At 35.2% G+C, this 12,860-nt stretch overlaps 1 protein-coding gene across 1 annotated transcript in view; it reads right to left on the reverse strand.

Annotated features, from left to right (window-relative positions):
- Window positions 1-833: 833 nt before the first annotated feature.
- itgbl1 (integrin, beta-like 1) overlaps window positions 834-12,860 on the reverse strand; it is an 84,553-nt gene continuing 72,526 nt past the window's right edge. Inside the window, exons 9-11 of the mRNA XM_038284780.1 lie at window positions 7,888-8,034; window positions 6,087-6,200; window positions 834-1,306 (exon numbers count right to left, since the gene is read on the reverse strand). Of these exons, the coding sequence (XP_038140708.1) occupies window positions 1,218-1,306; window positions 6,087-6,200; window positions 7,888-8,034 (350 nt within the window). The 3' untranslated portion in view covers window positions 834-1,217. The remainder of the gene's footprint in view (window positions 1,307-6,086; window positions 6,201-7,887; window positions 8,035-12,860) is intronic.

The raw sequence follows: 12,860 nt of genomic DNA on the forward strand, positions 1-12,860 counted from the left end.
AGGGTTGAAGTTGTCATTGCAGTCTTCTTAGAACCCTAAGTGCTTTGCTCTAACCACTAGTCCACCATGCCGAGTAATCATCCTAATTATCAAAACAGTTTGCAACAACTTCAAACCAGCCAAGACATGTTCATTTACTTAAACAGGTAGGTCAAAAAAGCAGAGCATCAATCAGTAAAGCAGGTAAAAGCTCATGATTATGTTGGGTCAAATTTGGCTGTTATTGAAGAGTAGCACAAAGACAACCAATGATAAGAAAAGATGATAAGAAAACCTTTTTTATAGTTTGCCAAAAGCTGCTTAGTGGGCAAAGAAAAAAAAAGGGCTTTATTGTTCTGTATAGAATATCTAAAATAGATCTGCAGCCAAAAAAAAAAAAATAAGCAAAGAGGGGCTGAATACAAAAACATGCTAGACATGCTGGACCAGATGTGTGCTTGAAAAAAAAAAAAGTAATACCATGTAGCGTTTTTCTTTCCCCTACACCATTACAAAACAGAATAAAGATGGAGGGTGACCATTTTTTTTTTAATTCAATTTATTATTTCCTATTGATGTTTGGACACCTATCCAGGGATCTTTGTCAAAATCTGATTGCCTTCGAATTTAAACCTGTTTGGCCATGACCCGAATGACTGAGGATTTACAAAAGCCCTACACCATTATACAGACATTGCATTAGTCTATCCCAGGCATCCCCAAACTCGGTCCTCAAGGCCCCCTGTCCTGCAGGTTTTAGAGGTTTCCTTGCTCCAGCACAGCTGATTTTAATTGAAAGCTGATTTTGGTCTTCTGCAATCGTTATAATCAGCTGTGCTGAAGCAGAGAAACCTCTAAAACCTGCAGGACAGGGGGCCTTGAGGACCGAGTTTGGGGATGCCTGGATCCCATTCTGTATAATCCCAATAAATGCTGTGATAAAATTATAATGTTCAAGGATATAAATACTTTGGTAACCACGTAACTTTACCTAAAATATTAAAAAAGAGGTGCTGAAAACTGGAAAATGTTGGCTGTTTCTTCGAAAACATCACTTTACAGTCTTAATGAGCATATTTTGTAACCAGTACAATAAAAGATTGAGCAAAATTAGGATATTATATTAGTGGTATGCAGATTTACATCTTTAAGTTTTCTCTCGCTGCGCTCTTGTCCTGACCAGTGGTGGTCCTCCTGGTGTTTTGGGGCATTGGGAGGCTTTTGTTTTAATGTTCTCTTCAGTATTCTTCTCCCACCCAGATTTCACAGGCGTTCCCTGTCCATCCTTCCCAGCAATCGCAGCTTCCGCAATTGCAAACACCGTTTCCTGTGAGAGGATGTAAGAAAAAAGCTGTAAAGTAACACAGACAAGCCATGATGCCTGAACTTAAAGGTGAACTGAGCAAGTTTGACAGTTTTTTTCTTTCCCATACATGCTGCTACATTTGCCAAAATTAGCTTTATTCTATTTACCATGGTTGCCTCTATTGGCTCCAATAGTTGTTTCATGAGAGAGTGGGTGTGACTCGCTGCATGCTGTCGTTTACCTGGCTGCCAAGTTGGGTATCCTCAAGAGAACATGCAACACTTTTTGAAGATGGATGACAAAGGCCAGCTACAAGTGGACTTTAAACCACTTCACAGACCCCAAACAAGGGTGACAATAAAAACTTTTGTCAAGGGCGATAAAAAGGGCTAAAGTGGAGTCCGATCGGGACCGAAATAAGAAGGGAATAAATATTGGGGAAACATTCATCAAGGAGGGAGATCAGATCTGCCCTGGAAAATAAAAAGGACACAGTTGGCCATGATTTTGCTAAAAATGTAAGATGCTCCATTTAAAATAACTTAAGTATTTATAAAGCTTCTGCTTTTTTTTCATCCATGTGCACAACACTGGTATCATTTCTACGACGGAGTATTAGGGCCAAACATGAAGAGAAAAAATATTTTTGCCATGACGAGATTAAACTCGACACGTCGACTTTAAAGTCGACATGTCGACATTAAACTCAACATTTCGAGAATAAAGTTGAAATATCATGTTGAGTTCAATCTCGACGTGTCGACTTTAAACTCGCCCTGTCGACTTTAAACTCGCCATTTCGAGAATAAAGTTGATATATCGTGGCGACTTTAATCTCGACATTCCAAAGTTTGGAAAAAAGAGTAACCGCGCTCCACAGCTGCAGTCTGCGTTTTAAGAGTGAAGGTAGTCTTTGACATGCTGCAACTGTATAATCATCACAGGAAGCGGTGGCCTACCAAGAATAACGTAACATCTTTCCCTATGCTTACCCAGGCTCGCAGTTCTGAATTTGAGAACATGTCAGTCATTTCAACTTTATTCTCGAAATGGCGAGTTTAAAGTCGACAGGGCGACTTTAAAGTCGACATGTCGATTTTAATCTCGTCATGGCAAAAATATTTTTTCTCTTCATGTGTGGCCCTAATACTCCGTCGTACATTTCATCTTCTTACTAGAGGAGATGAACTTCTGCAAAAAAATCTGGAACTTGCGTAAGGCTCCTTTAAACATGAGATACCTCTTTTCAGACAAGGTTTTCATGGGTGAAGGAAGAACAATTTTTCTGATCTGGACAGATTCATGTTCTCTTGTCTTTACTCAGGATTTAAATCAATGAACTATTTGAGAAATTCTACACAAATCTACTGGATGTTTTTCTAATGATATGATCATATCAGCTGCTCAGGTCAACTTAATGAAAACTTTTATATTTAGAACACAGGTTTTGGCCCTGATGCGTAAAAATAAAAGAAATAAAATCTGGATTTATCCATTTCATTCATCCATTGCGCTTTATCCCAGCTGGGGTTGCGAGGGGTGCTGGTTCCTACCTCCAGCTGTCAATTGGCAAGAGGCGGGGTACATCCTGGAGTAAGTATGTTTTTTATTACCTAAATCTTTATGTTTGCATTTCCTTTAAAATTTATGATTACATAAGAGCAGGTCTCGCATTTCTGGAGGCAGACATCTTGGCGCTATGGCAACCCAGACCTGACAAACTAGTGACTGTAGAGATTGTCATTACACTCAAATGTGACAAAGGCAAGTTAGGCCTATATAAAATCTATATCCATATTTATAAAATGATCTATGTAAACATATCTTGTTATCACTTGACAAGTTAGGTGAAGCTGACATTTTTTTACCATGACTGTCTCCATATTGTTTGAGGAAGGGAATTAGTGAAGGGAGCAGATGCAGTCTGACCACTAGATGTCGCTCGAAATTATACACTATAGCTTTAAATAATTTCATACATCTATCTGTCTGTTCATCTCTAAATTTGACAGGTGAAGATAAAAACGACAAAAAAGAAAAAAACATCCACATTTAATCAAACTTTTGTTACGCTTGTCAAACTTACACATCAATGTTGTGTTGAGGGTTGCAACAAAAATGATTTGGATCAGATTTTGTCATAGGAAGAAATAGCAGCTTGTAATTTTCTTTAAAATATGGAAAGTCTGATTGGAGTTATTTGTTAAAGCATTGCTATCTCAATAGAAATGACTCACTGTTCGAGATCGATGCTTTCTTGCAGCATTTATAGGATTAATGTAGTCCTAGCAAAAATATCTAGGTCCAAACTTAGAGTAGTATTGTTAGGTAACTGCAGATTAAATTATTAAAGTGCATTAGTCCTTACAATGCTGTAAATTAAAATGCCACATACCAGGCAGAAATTACCAAATTCCAGAAATTATTACATTAAAGTGAGTAAAATTTACCTGTTAACATTGCTAATAGGTTGAAATTTCCAGCTATCTCAGTATGTTTAAATAAAATCAGCAGCTTTAGAGAATCCATAACATTTCCGGATGCCATTTAATTTCTTTAAAAAAAAAACATGCCAGAGAAATGTTTTCAAAACTCTATCACCAAATGGCACTATGTGATTGGCGGAGGTTGTAACTTTTTTTCATTTTAAATAATCAATGTTCTTCCATTAATTCAGCTTTCATGCAAAACACCATTCTATTCAAATTGTCACAATTTTCATGGTATTTTTTCCATTCATTCTGAAGTCAGTATTGAATGTAAGAACACATGCTTACCGTATATCAATTTTCCTTATTTGCTCGCCGTTTTTAAGGATGTTGAAGGACCATTGATTTCTAAACTCTACCACATTGAGAAGGAATTAAATTACAATAAGTTGTTAAAGTAAGATTGCAGTCTATTGTAGAAAATGAGTAAAACTTGAAAGAAATTAACTTTGACAAAAATACTACCTAGAAAGAAAATTGCCTTATTTAGAGAATTATGTCCATACAAATCAATTTTCAACCCTTAAAATATACTTTTCGGCAAAGAAAAAAAAAACCTGATGATGGAAAAATATGTAACATAAACATTTTATAACACAAAGTTAAACTGTGCAATGCAATATTATATTCAAATGCAATAAAGTAGTCAAACCCTTTGTGGGACAGAATGAGTAAATCACTGAAGCAAACATTTTTACTGGATTTATTATGAATGCCTTATCAAACAAAAGAGATCCAGTTAATTTTGGCTTGACTAAAAAAACTTTACACGTATTTGGTCTATCATTTTCAACTCACTTTTACATTCACTATATTTAGCAACTATATTTCATTGTGTAAATCAGATAAAGGTAACAACCTAACTTTAAGTGCAAAGCTTTTAATTCCTCATAATTTTGACTAATTAAATATAAAAAGTCACAATCTGAATCAGCCACTTGTGCTGGAGAAAATTGTTATTCTCTTGAATCGTTAATGCGTTAATGGGGTGAAAAAGCAGTCAAAGGGCCACTAATGGCCCCTGAGTCGCACTCTGGAATCTCCTTAAAAGCACCTTCAAGTTTTCAAAGAAAATATGAGAATTTAAAAAATACAATACATTTTAAATGTTAGAAGTTTGTGTTAAGCGGGAAATACTTTGTTCTTCTTTTAGATAAATCAGTATCTCAATTATAATTCAGTTTTAGCTCTTAAAACTTTAACAGATCAATTCTTTTTTTCATAATTCCGCCAAAAAGCATATCTGGCATTTTATTGTCTGCTGCGTTGCTGTTGCCTTCCTCAAAAACACATAACCTTGAACACCTAATGCCAATATAGAGATGTCAGTTAACCCAACAGTCATGTTTTTAGACTGTGGGAGGAAGCCGGAGTACCCGGTGAGAACCCACACATGCACAGAGAGAACTTGCAAACCCCATGCAGAAAGACCACAGGCTGGGAATAGAACCTGGAACCTTCTAGCTGTAAGGCAACAGGGCTACAACCTGCACCATCATGCGGCCCAGTTAGTAAACAAAGAAATGAAATAGTTAACTCATTGCATATCAGTAAATCTTAATTACTTTATACCAAATTAATCAAAGGGATGATTCTCTTTGATACATCCCTGAAATTAATCGATGCACAGTTTTCTTTTGGAGCAAGTTAAAGTGATTAACTCCTGTATTAGGAGAAAAAATGCAATCAGTAATTAGCAATCGTAAAAGTGTGTTGTCTTCTTGATAATGTTAATAAATGTAATACATTGTAACTTTTGATAAACACTTTTATTAATCTTTCATATTCTGATCTACAATAATATGACATTTTCCATCTCCGTTTGAAGGTATTTCTGCAGGCCTAATAATCATTTTCATAGAAGGAGCGGGCCCTTCCAAAACACGATCAGCAACACCTAAAAATTGCATCAGGCGGATATAAAAATATTATTGTTTAAATGTTTGTATGTGTAACACATGGAATGCAATTTATTTTGGTTTTCTGATTCTCTGAGCTGGAAAAAAAGCTCCAAGTTGAGAAGGTGAGCAGAGTACCTAAAGCAACACTGATTAAATAATCATCATACAATTCAAATCTAAACAAACAATTTTAAGACTCATTTTAGACCACCCTGAGATGGAAACTGAATTGTGTGTCGTCCTTTCTAAAACATCTGAATAGACTTGATAAAGACTTTATGGCCAATTGTAGTAAATATTTGCTTCTTCTTATCTAGCTATGAAAGGAAGGAAACCCCACTGTGAGGTGTTTGTTGCTGTCCTCTCCCTCAGTATGTTCTGTTACAGCTTCACTACACTTTGTGTCATTACCTGTGCAGATGAGGCTATCATGCTTGTCACACTCTCGGTCATCACACTCGCAGTATTCTCCTGACACCCACCATTCTTGGGGAGAGCAAATGCACTGGCCGCAGTGACAGGAACCTGTAACACGCATTTACACATACAGCCACAATTTTAAATATCAACACATATTTTAAAAGCTTGGTATTTTCTTTTATTTTTTATATATATATGCACTTGGCTAGTTTTTTTTTTTTTTATAAAAGCTGTTATGTTTACTCTTCTGTGATTTATTTATTTATTTTATCAGTTTTAAGGAAGATTAATGGAGTTGGTTAGAGTGGACAGAGATATCCCCTGAGGAAAGAGCTACTAATACAGTTTTACCACCAGGATACCAATCCACCCACACTTTACACTTCCTCTCCATTCAATCAGTTTACATTTCTTTTCTCTCTAGGGTTGCTACAGAATAATAACGTTTTACGAATTGGAAGGGAGAAACAAATCAGGCTATAAGCTTTCTTTCTTATACCCTGGGGTTCAGCTGCTATTTTTTTTTTTTTCATTCACCGCAGTTTTTACTCTAAAGGGCTACAGCAGGCCACAGCAAAAAATGTAAGGCAGCTGGAGGGAGGAGAGGAAGTTAAAGTAAAATGGCAAAGGTAGAGGCTGGTCATGAAAAGAAGATAGATCTGCCTTTTCCAGCCCTGCTTGCTTAAGGCTTGACTTTCTTTGGCAGTTGTATTCCTCCGGATCCACTTCATCAAACTAGGTTATGTGGTGTAGTTTTTTGGTAGCTTAATGATGCAAAATAAAATGCATTACGAGTTTAAAGGACTTTAATTCAGAAGACAGCCTGATGACACAAATGAGAAATATAATGGTGGCAATATAATGCTCAGGGAATATGATACAAGGACAGAAGGGTTGGTTAAAGCGGATGGACTGATGGTTGGAGTCACATTCAAAGCTATAATAACAATAATAATAATAATACAACGTACTACAGGCACCATGTGTAAATACATCCTCAGCTTTTATATTTGAACAAAGACTGGCATGTTAAGTTATTCATACACTTTGCAAACTATCATAGTATGTTTTTTATACTATTAAAAATAATCCATGCTTTTCAAAAGCATTAAATAACCATCTCTTCTAAAACTTGTCCATGAAAACATAGTAGGGAAATGGTATACTTTGTTTTATTGTAGAAGTTTTCTACACTTTTTTTGCAAATTAACCTTTAGGGAGAAACTAAGCATTTGTAAGTTGAACTACACGGTGCAGTCATACATAATGAACCATCTGGTGAAAAGAAATCAATATCATCATCCAGTCTTATAAAATCCTTCACAAATACGGCATTGTGCAATTTACACACAAGCTGCAAAGCAATTTGTGGAATGCAGGGGGGGAATGCACAGTGGCACAGTTAGTCACACTGTTTTGTTCCACAAAGAATATCATGGATTCAAATCATAATTCAAGTCGCCCTGTGACTGGTGACCTGTCAATTGAGTAACCGTTGACATAAAACATAAATATATTAAATATATATCCCCACTAACCCTCAATAATGTTGTGGTAGTAGTTGGGTATTGAAAAAAAATTTGTCATAAATATGGTGCTGTTTGTTTATTTTAATTTCAAAACTCCTAAAAAACTACAGTAATAATTTACTTATTAACATATTTTAGCAAGTTATGTCCCTCAGAATGTTACCTCTTAACATTAAATTATATATATTTTTTTTTTTTTGCTTAAACCTTGACAGAAAAATACTAATCGAAAGAATTTGAAGGAAATAAAAAATTTTGTTCACCTTTTCCACTGCAAATGACTCCATGCTCCGTCTCACAAAGCTCCTTGCTCTGAGCGTCACTCATGTCGCAGGACCTGGGGAACTGGCACAGCTTCCCAAACCAGCCCTTTTCACAGATGCACCGTCCACATGAGCAGTAACCATGACCTGGCAGAGGAGGACAGAGAGCCTTTATTTAAAAGAGTTATAATATGGTTCCAAACCATGGGATAACCCATGGTTTATCTTGGGGTAGCCCAAGATAAATGCAATACCTCTGGTTAAGGGCAGAGAAATGTAAAGCTAAAATATACAAAGAGCTGACAGCACTAACATTGAACCTTGACACTAATAGGCAAAGCAGGAAGGAAGAGCTGCAGGGAGATGAGAGAGATGGAGAGAGCTTATTGTATTTCCCCTAAGGACATGTAAGGAACTGTCATCACCAGTCTTGTGCTGTCCTTAATAAATCTACTGCTTCAGACAGCTGGAAAACAAAGAATCATAATAGGAAGCCAAAGAAAAAGAGATTGAGGGAGTTTCATTGGGTTGAGAGAAGCGGTTGTTTACCGCTATGCCATAATCACTATTAGCATTTGTACAGTTTTCACAACCACTATAAAAACGTATGCCTCCTTCATGTCACAGCAGACTGTGGTATGACTCACTGGAAATTGTATCAAGATAATGCATTTGCTGTTGGAATAATTGGATTACAAAATAGCAACTAAGAATGGATCTCCGATACGATACCAATATTCCAGCTTTGAGAGTTGGCCAATATGGATACTGACTAGGGCTGGGCGATATAGAAAAAAAGCTTATCGATAAAAAAAAATGCATATTGATCGATATCGATAATTATTGAAAAGATTTGAAACCATCTATTGCGCCACACGTCTATCGATCGATATATATCGTTATTGAATTATCGCCCAGCCCTAATACTGACTCGATACGATATTAGCACAAATCAGACTTAGTTTACTCCCCATTTCCTACTATTGTATGTAAGAAAAGGCTTGATCCTGTGATTTTACTAAAACAGAGAACAAAAGTAAACACCAAAAGGTATGATCCATGTAATATCAACCAAGTTGCAGAAACTTTACACAGTAGCAGAGTGTTTGTATAAGCATTAAAATACTGATGTTAGATGCTGCATAATATTACCTCATAGCAGATTTTTCGCTAATACCGAACTGATATATTGATATCGGATCGGGACACCCCTAGTAGCCAAACCTACTCTGTTTATTGTTTTACTTAAAAAATTAGTAATGTATTAAGAACTTGTATTTAATAGTGTGGAACATTCTAAGTTTATTTTGGTTAGCATTTGAAGGCAAATAAAAAGTATTCCCTGTGCACTGCATATTGTAAGGTAGCGAAAAGTCAAACACTATAAAGGTCTATGAGAGACATTGTGGCATTTTATGGCATCTAAACAGACAAATAGAATGGGAAATTCTCCATGCTTTCATAAGATAAACAAATGGGTCATTTTATAAGCAATGGGCACCAAGCCAACACAGTGTTTTGTGTTTTTTTAGTGTAAGTATTACAAGGAACATATGTTAAAGATGGCTATCAGTCTCTATCACCAAGTCACTGACAACTCAAGTTTTCATCTTAGATTGATACCTTTACTCAGGCCAAAAACTATTTCTCAAAAACTAGTAAATTTACTGAATTTTCTGTGTTCACAAAACATAGATTTATCATAGCTAATAGCTCATTTTGCAATTTTAAGAGTTAAACATAGTTTACATGGTTTTAGCAAACAATTTAATCATAATTAGTGATAGGAACGTTTTGAATCCTTACTTAAAATGTCAAGGGGTGCATTTCCTTTTCAACAATTGAGCCATTCTAAATAGCAGAACACTAAAAAACTACAGGGGGAGTCAAAAGAATCATAACAGATATAGTTCATACTAAAAAATGCTCAAAACTTAGTCACTGCTTATCTTGCTTTGCTCTTTTTCTCTCTAAAGTTGTTATCACTGCCACAACCTTTTTACATCTCTCTCTTTTTTTTTATTCTTTATTTCGAACATGCAAGAGAAAAACAAAAAACAATAAAATAATGTTTAAAAACATTGGAGAGAAAAACAACAAACAAGGTACCCTTCTTTCCTAAATGAATATACCTCTATTACATGTGCGAAAAGGAGTAGGAAGAAGTAAAACTTATGTACTCCTACCCCTTTAACTCTTGTATTTCTTTAATTTACAATATTTATAATTATGTTGCTATATATATCCATATAAATACATACCTACCTACCCATATACATACATAAATATGTATACACATATACCGTCATACATATACACTGTATACAAATTAACAAAACAAAAAACACAAACAAAACTTTCTACAATGCTTCTCTATACCTTTTGAAAATAATTTCTTTGGACATTTTTTTGAAAAGGAATATGTTTGGGCATTGCTTTAGGTTCTCATTTAGTTTGTTCCACAATTTAACTCCGCAAATTGATAAACAGAATCTTTTTCTTGTTGTTCTACATCTATTACAGTAGTCTTAAAATTTCCCCTTCCCCTTAAATCGTACCCTCCTTCCCTTTCAGAGAACATCTTTTGGATATTCCCAGGCAATAGGCTATGTCTTACTTTGAACATGAATACTGCAATTTGGTATTCTATTAAATCATGGTATTTTAGTAATTAAAATTTTAGAAATATTTATAAACAATAAATAAAATAAACAAAATAAACAATTCTTTCATCTAGAAAGTACCAATGGATCAGGGCTGCTCTGTTTTAGTTGTGTCTGTGCTCTTTTTTTCTCAAACCCCTGGTTGGTCGTTGCAGATGATGGCTCACACTGAGCTTGTTTCGCCTGAAGCTTTTTGCTGTAAAAAAAGATTTGTTTCTTCTGACTGTCACTAGATCGACTCTCAATATGGGGGATTGCTGCAAAGCAGACAGATAGATGCACGCAACTGTCAACTGTTGCTACATGGACTCCCAAGAGGAGTAAATTCTGAAAGTCATTCACTTAGGTCAATTGGTTGGGTTTCCTTAGATAAAACAAACTTTGGCCCAATTTAAATAATGAATTTAACGCAATTTAATGCGTATAACTGACCTGGAATCTGCCTTTAGAATTGGACTGAAATATCTTTTTCTGTAACATGCCTTGAGGTGACTTGGTGTCATTTGTCATTTTATAAATAACCTGAACTGAACTGATTGACAATTGCCTGGATAAAGTGTGGTAAAAAACTGAGAAGACAAAAAAAAAGGGAAATTAATTAGATTGAAGCTGGTTTGCTGGCTTTAGTTGTTAGCCTTAGTAATTATAATGTGCCGGACAACCGACTTTTTACAAATTCAGATTCTGTAGAAATGTCAACCAATTAACAAACGTTTCCCTGAGAAATAACATTCAGATGGAGCCAAATTTAAACAAGGCTTTGAGGGGTTTGGAATATGGGCTCAAGCTGCAAGGGGTTCAGCTGTGTATGCTTGAGCCGAGATATAAATATGTCGACCTAGAAGCCATGATGGATGATAACATAGCTAATGCAGAGATTGATGTGAATGGAGATAAGCTTAGGTATTGAAACTTTTATGAATCTGATTGTATTCTTGATTAAAAATATCTGTTCTTCACGTTTATCAATTGTTAAATTTTTTTTTTTAAGGTATCATCTTATCTATCTTTTTAACATGCTGGTACTGCAGTGAATCCCATGTGATACACACTAAACATTCTATAAAATGCATAAGCAAGATGGGGGTCCTAATTTTGTGACATAAGTAAAACCTAATTTAGAGATGTTTAATATGGAACCTCTTCTTCGTGACTCAAAATTAAAAAAAAGAAATTAAAGAGGAGACTCCAAAAATATATTGTATAAATGGAACAATAACACAGTTTTTGTTCTTTAAATGAAAAAATCATGTCAGATTATATTTGTAATATGGTTACAATAATTATATTTGAAAAAAATCAACAATTCTAATATAGTATTCTAATAATAATGATACATTGCATTCAATAGAAATGTTCATTTGTATATCATAAATCAAAGATCAAGCAATTCTTCTAACACTTCATGCTAACAGAAACATTTCTTTCTGCTTCAGTGCATGCAAATTCTTTTTTGACAACTATTTCTTAAAACATGGGCTGTCAAGTTTCAATGATACATGTCAGAGAGTAATTCAAATCAATTCAATTCAGTTTATTTATATAGCGCCAATTAACAACACAAGTCATCTCAAGGAACTTTACAGTTCAACCAGATCATACAGTCAAATTGATTCAAAGTCTATCTAAGGAAAACCAGTTGATTGCATCGACTCATTGACTCAAATGCAATCCCTCACACTAAGCATGCTTGTAGTGACAGTGGAGAGGAAAAACTCCCTTTTAACAGGAAGAAACCTCCAGTAGAACCAGGATCAGTGTGAGCGGCCATCTATAATTGAAAATAATTATTCTTTTTGGCCAGGACAGCAACATAAAAGATCCATGCTAATCAGCAAACAAGTTGAAACAGACAAAATGAAATTAAATAGGTTAAAAAAAAGTAGGATTTCCCATCAAAACATTATCTCCTCCAGCAACCAGGTTACAGAAGATTTAAGACTGAAAAGGTGCTTATTTATATTAGAACGAGCTGCAATTTTCAGGTAATATAGATGTGTATTGTGTTGGTGTGTTTCTACTTTTGTGCGAGTCTCTTCCTGAACTTAGGATCTTTCCTTTCTGAGCAGTGGTAGACAGCCTACTGTACCTGTCTGTAATCACACTGATCTGATATACAATCTAAAGAGGTGCAGGATCAAAAAAGCCCTGATTCATGAATCAAGTGTTTGCCTGTATTTTGGCCCTCCCTGTTTTTGACCACTGCCTTTGCTTTATCTTTATCCAGAGTGTGTGTGTTTTTTTATATACTGTTGCTGAAACTTGAGTGACTCTAATCTTGTTTATTCTTGCTTTATTCTGGATATTTCT

This window comes from Cyprinodon tularosa, unplaced genomic scaffold (assembly GCF_016077235.1).
Source record: "Cyprinodon tularosa strain WSP-4 unplaced genomic scaffold, ASM1607723v1 ctg202, whole genome shotgun sequence".
NCBI lineage: Eukaryota > Metazoa > Chordata > Actinopteri > Cyprinodontiformes > Cyprinodontidae > Cyprinodon > Cyprinodon tularosa.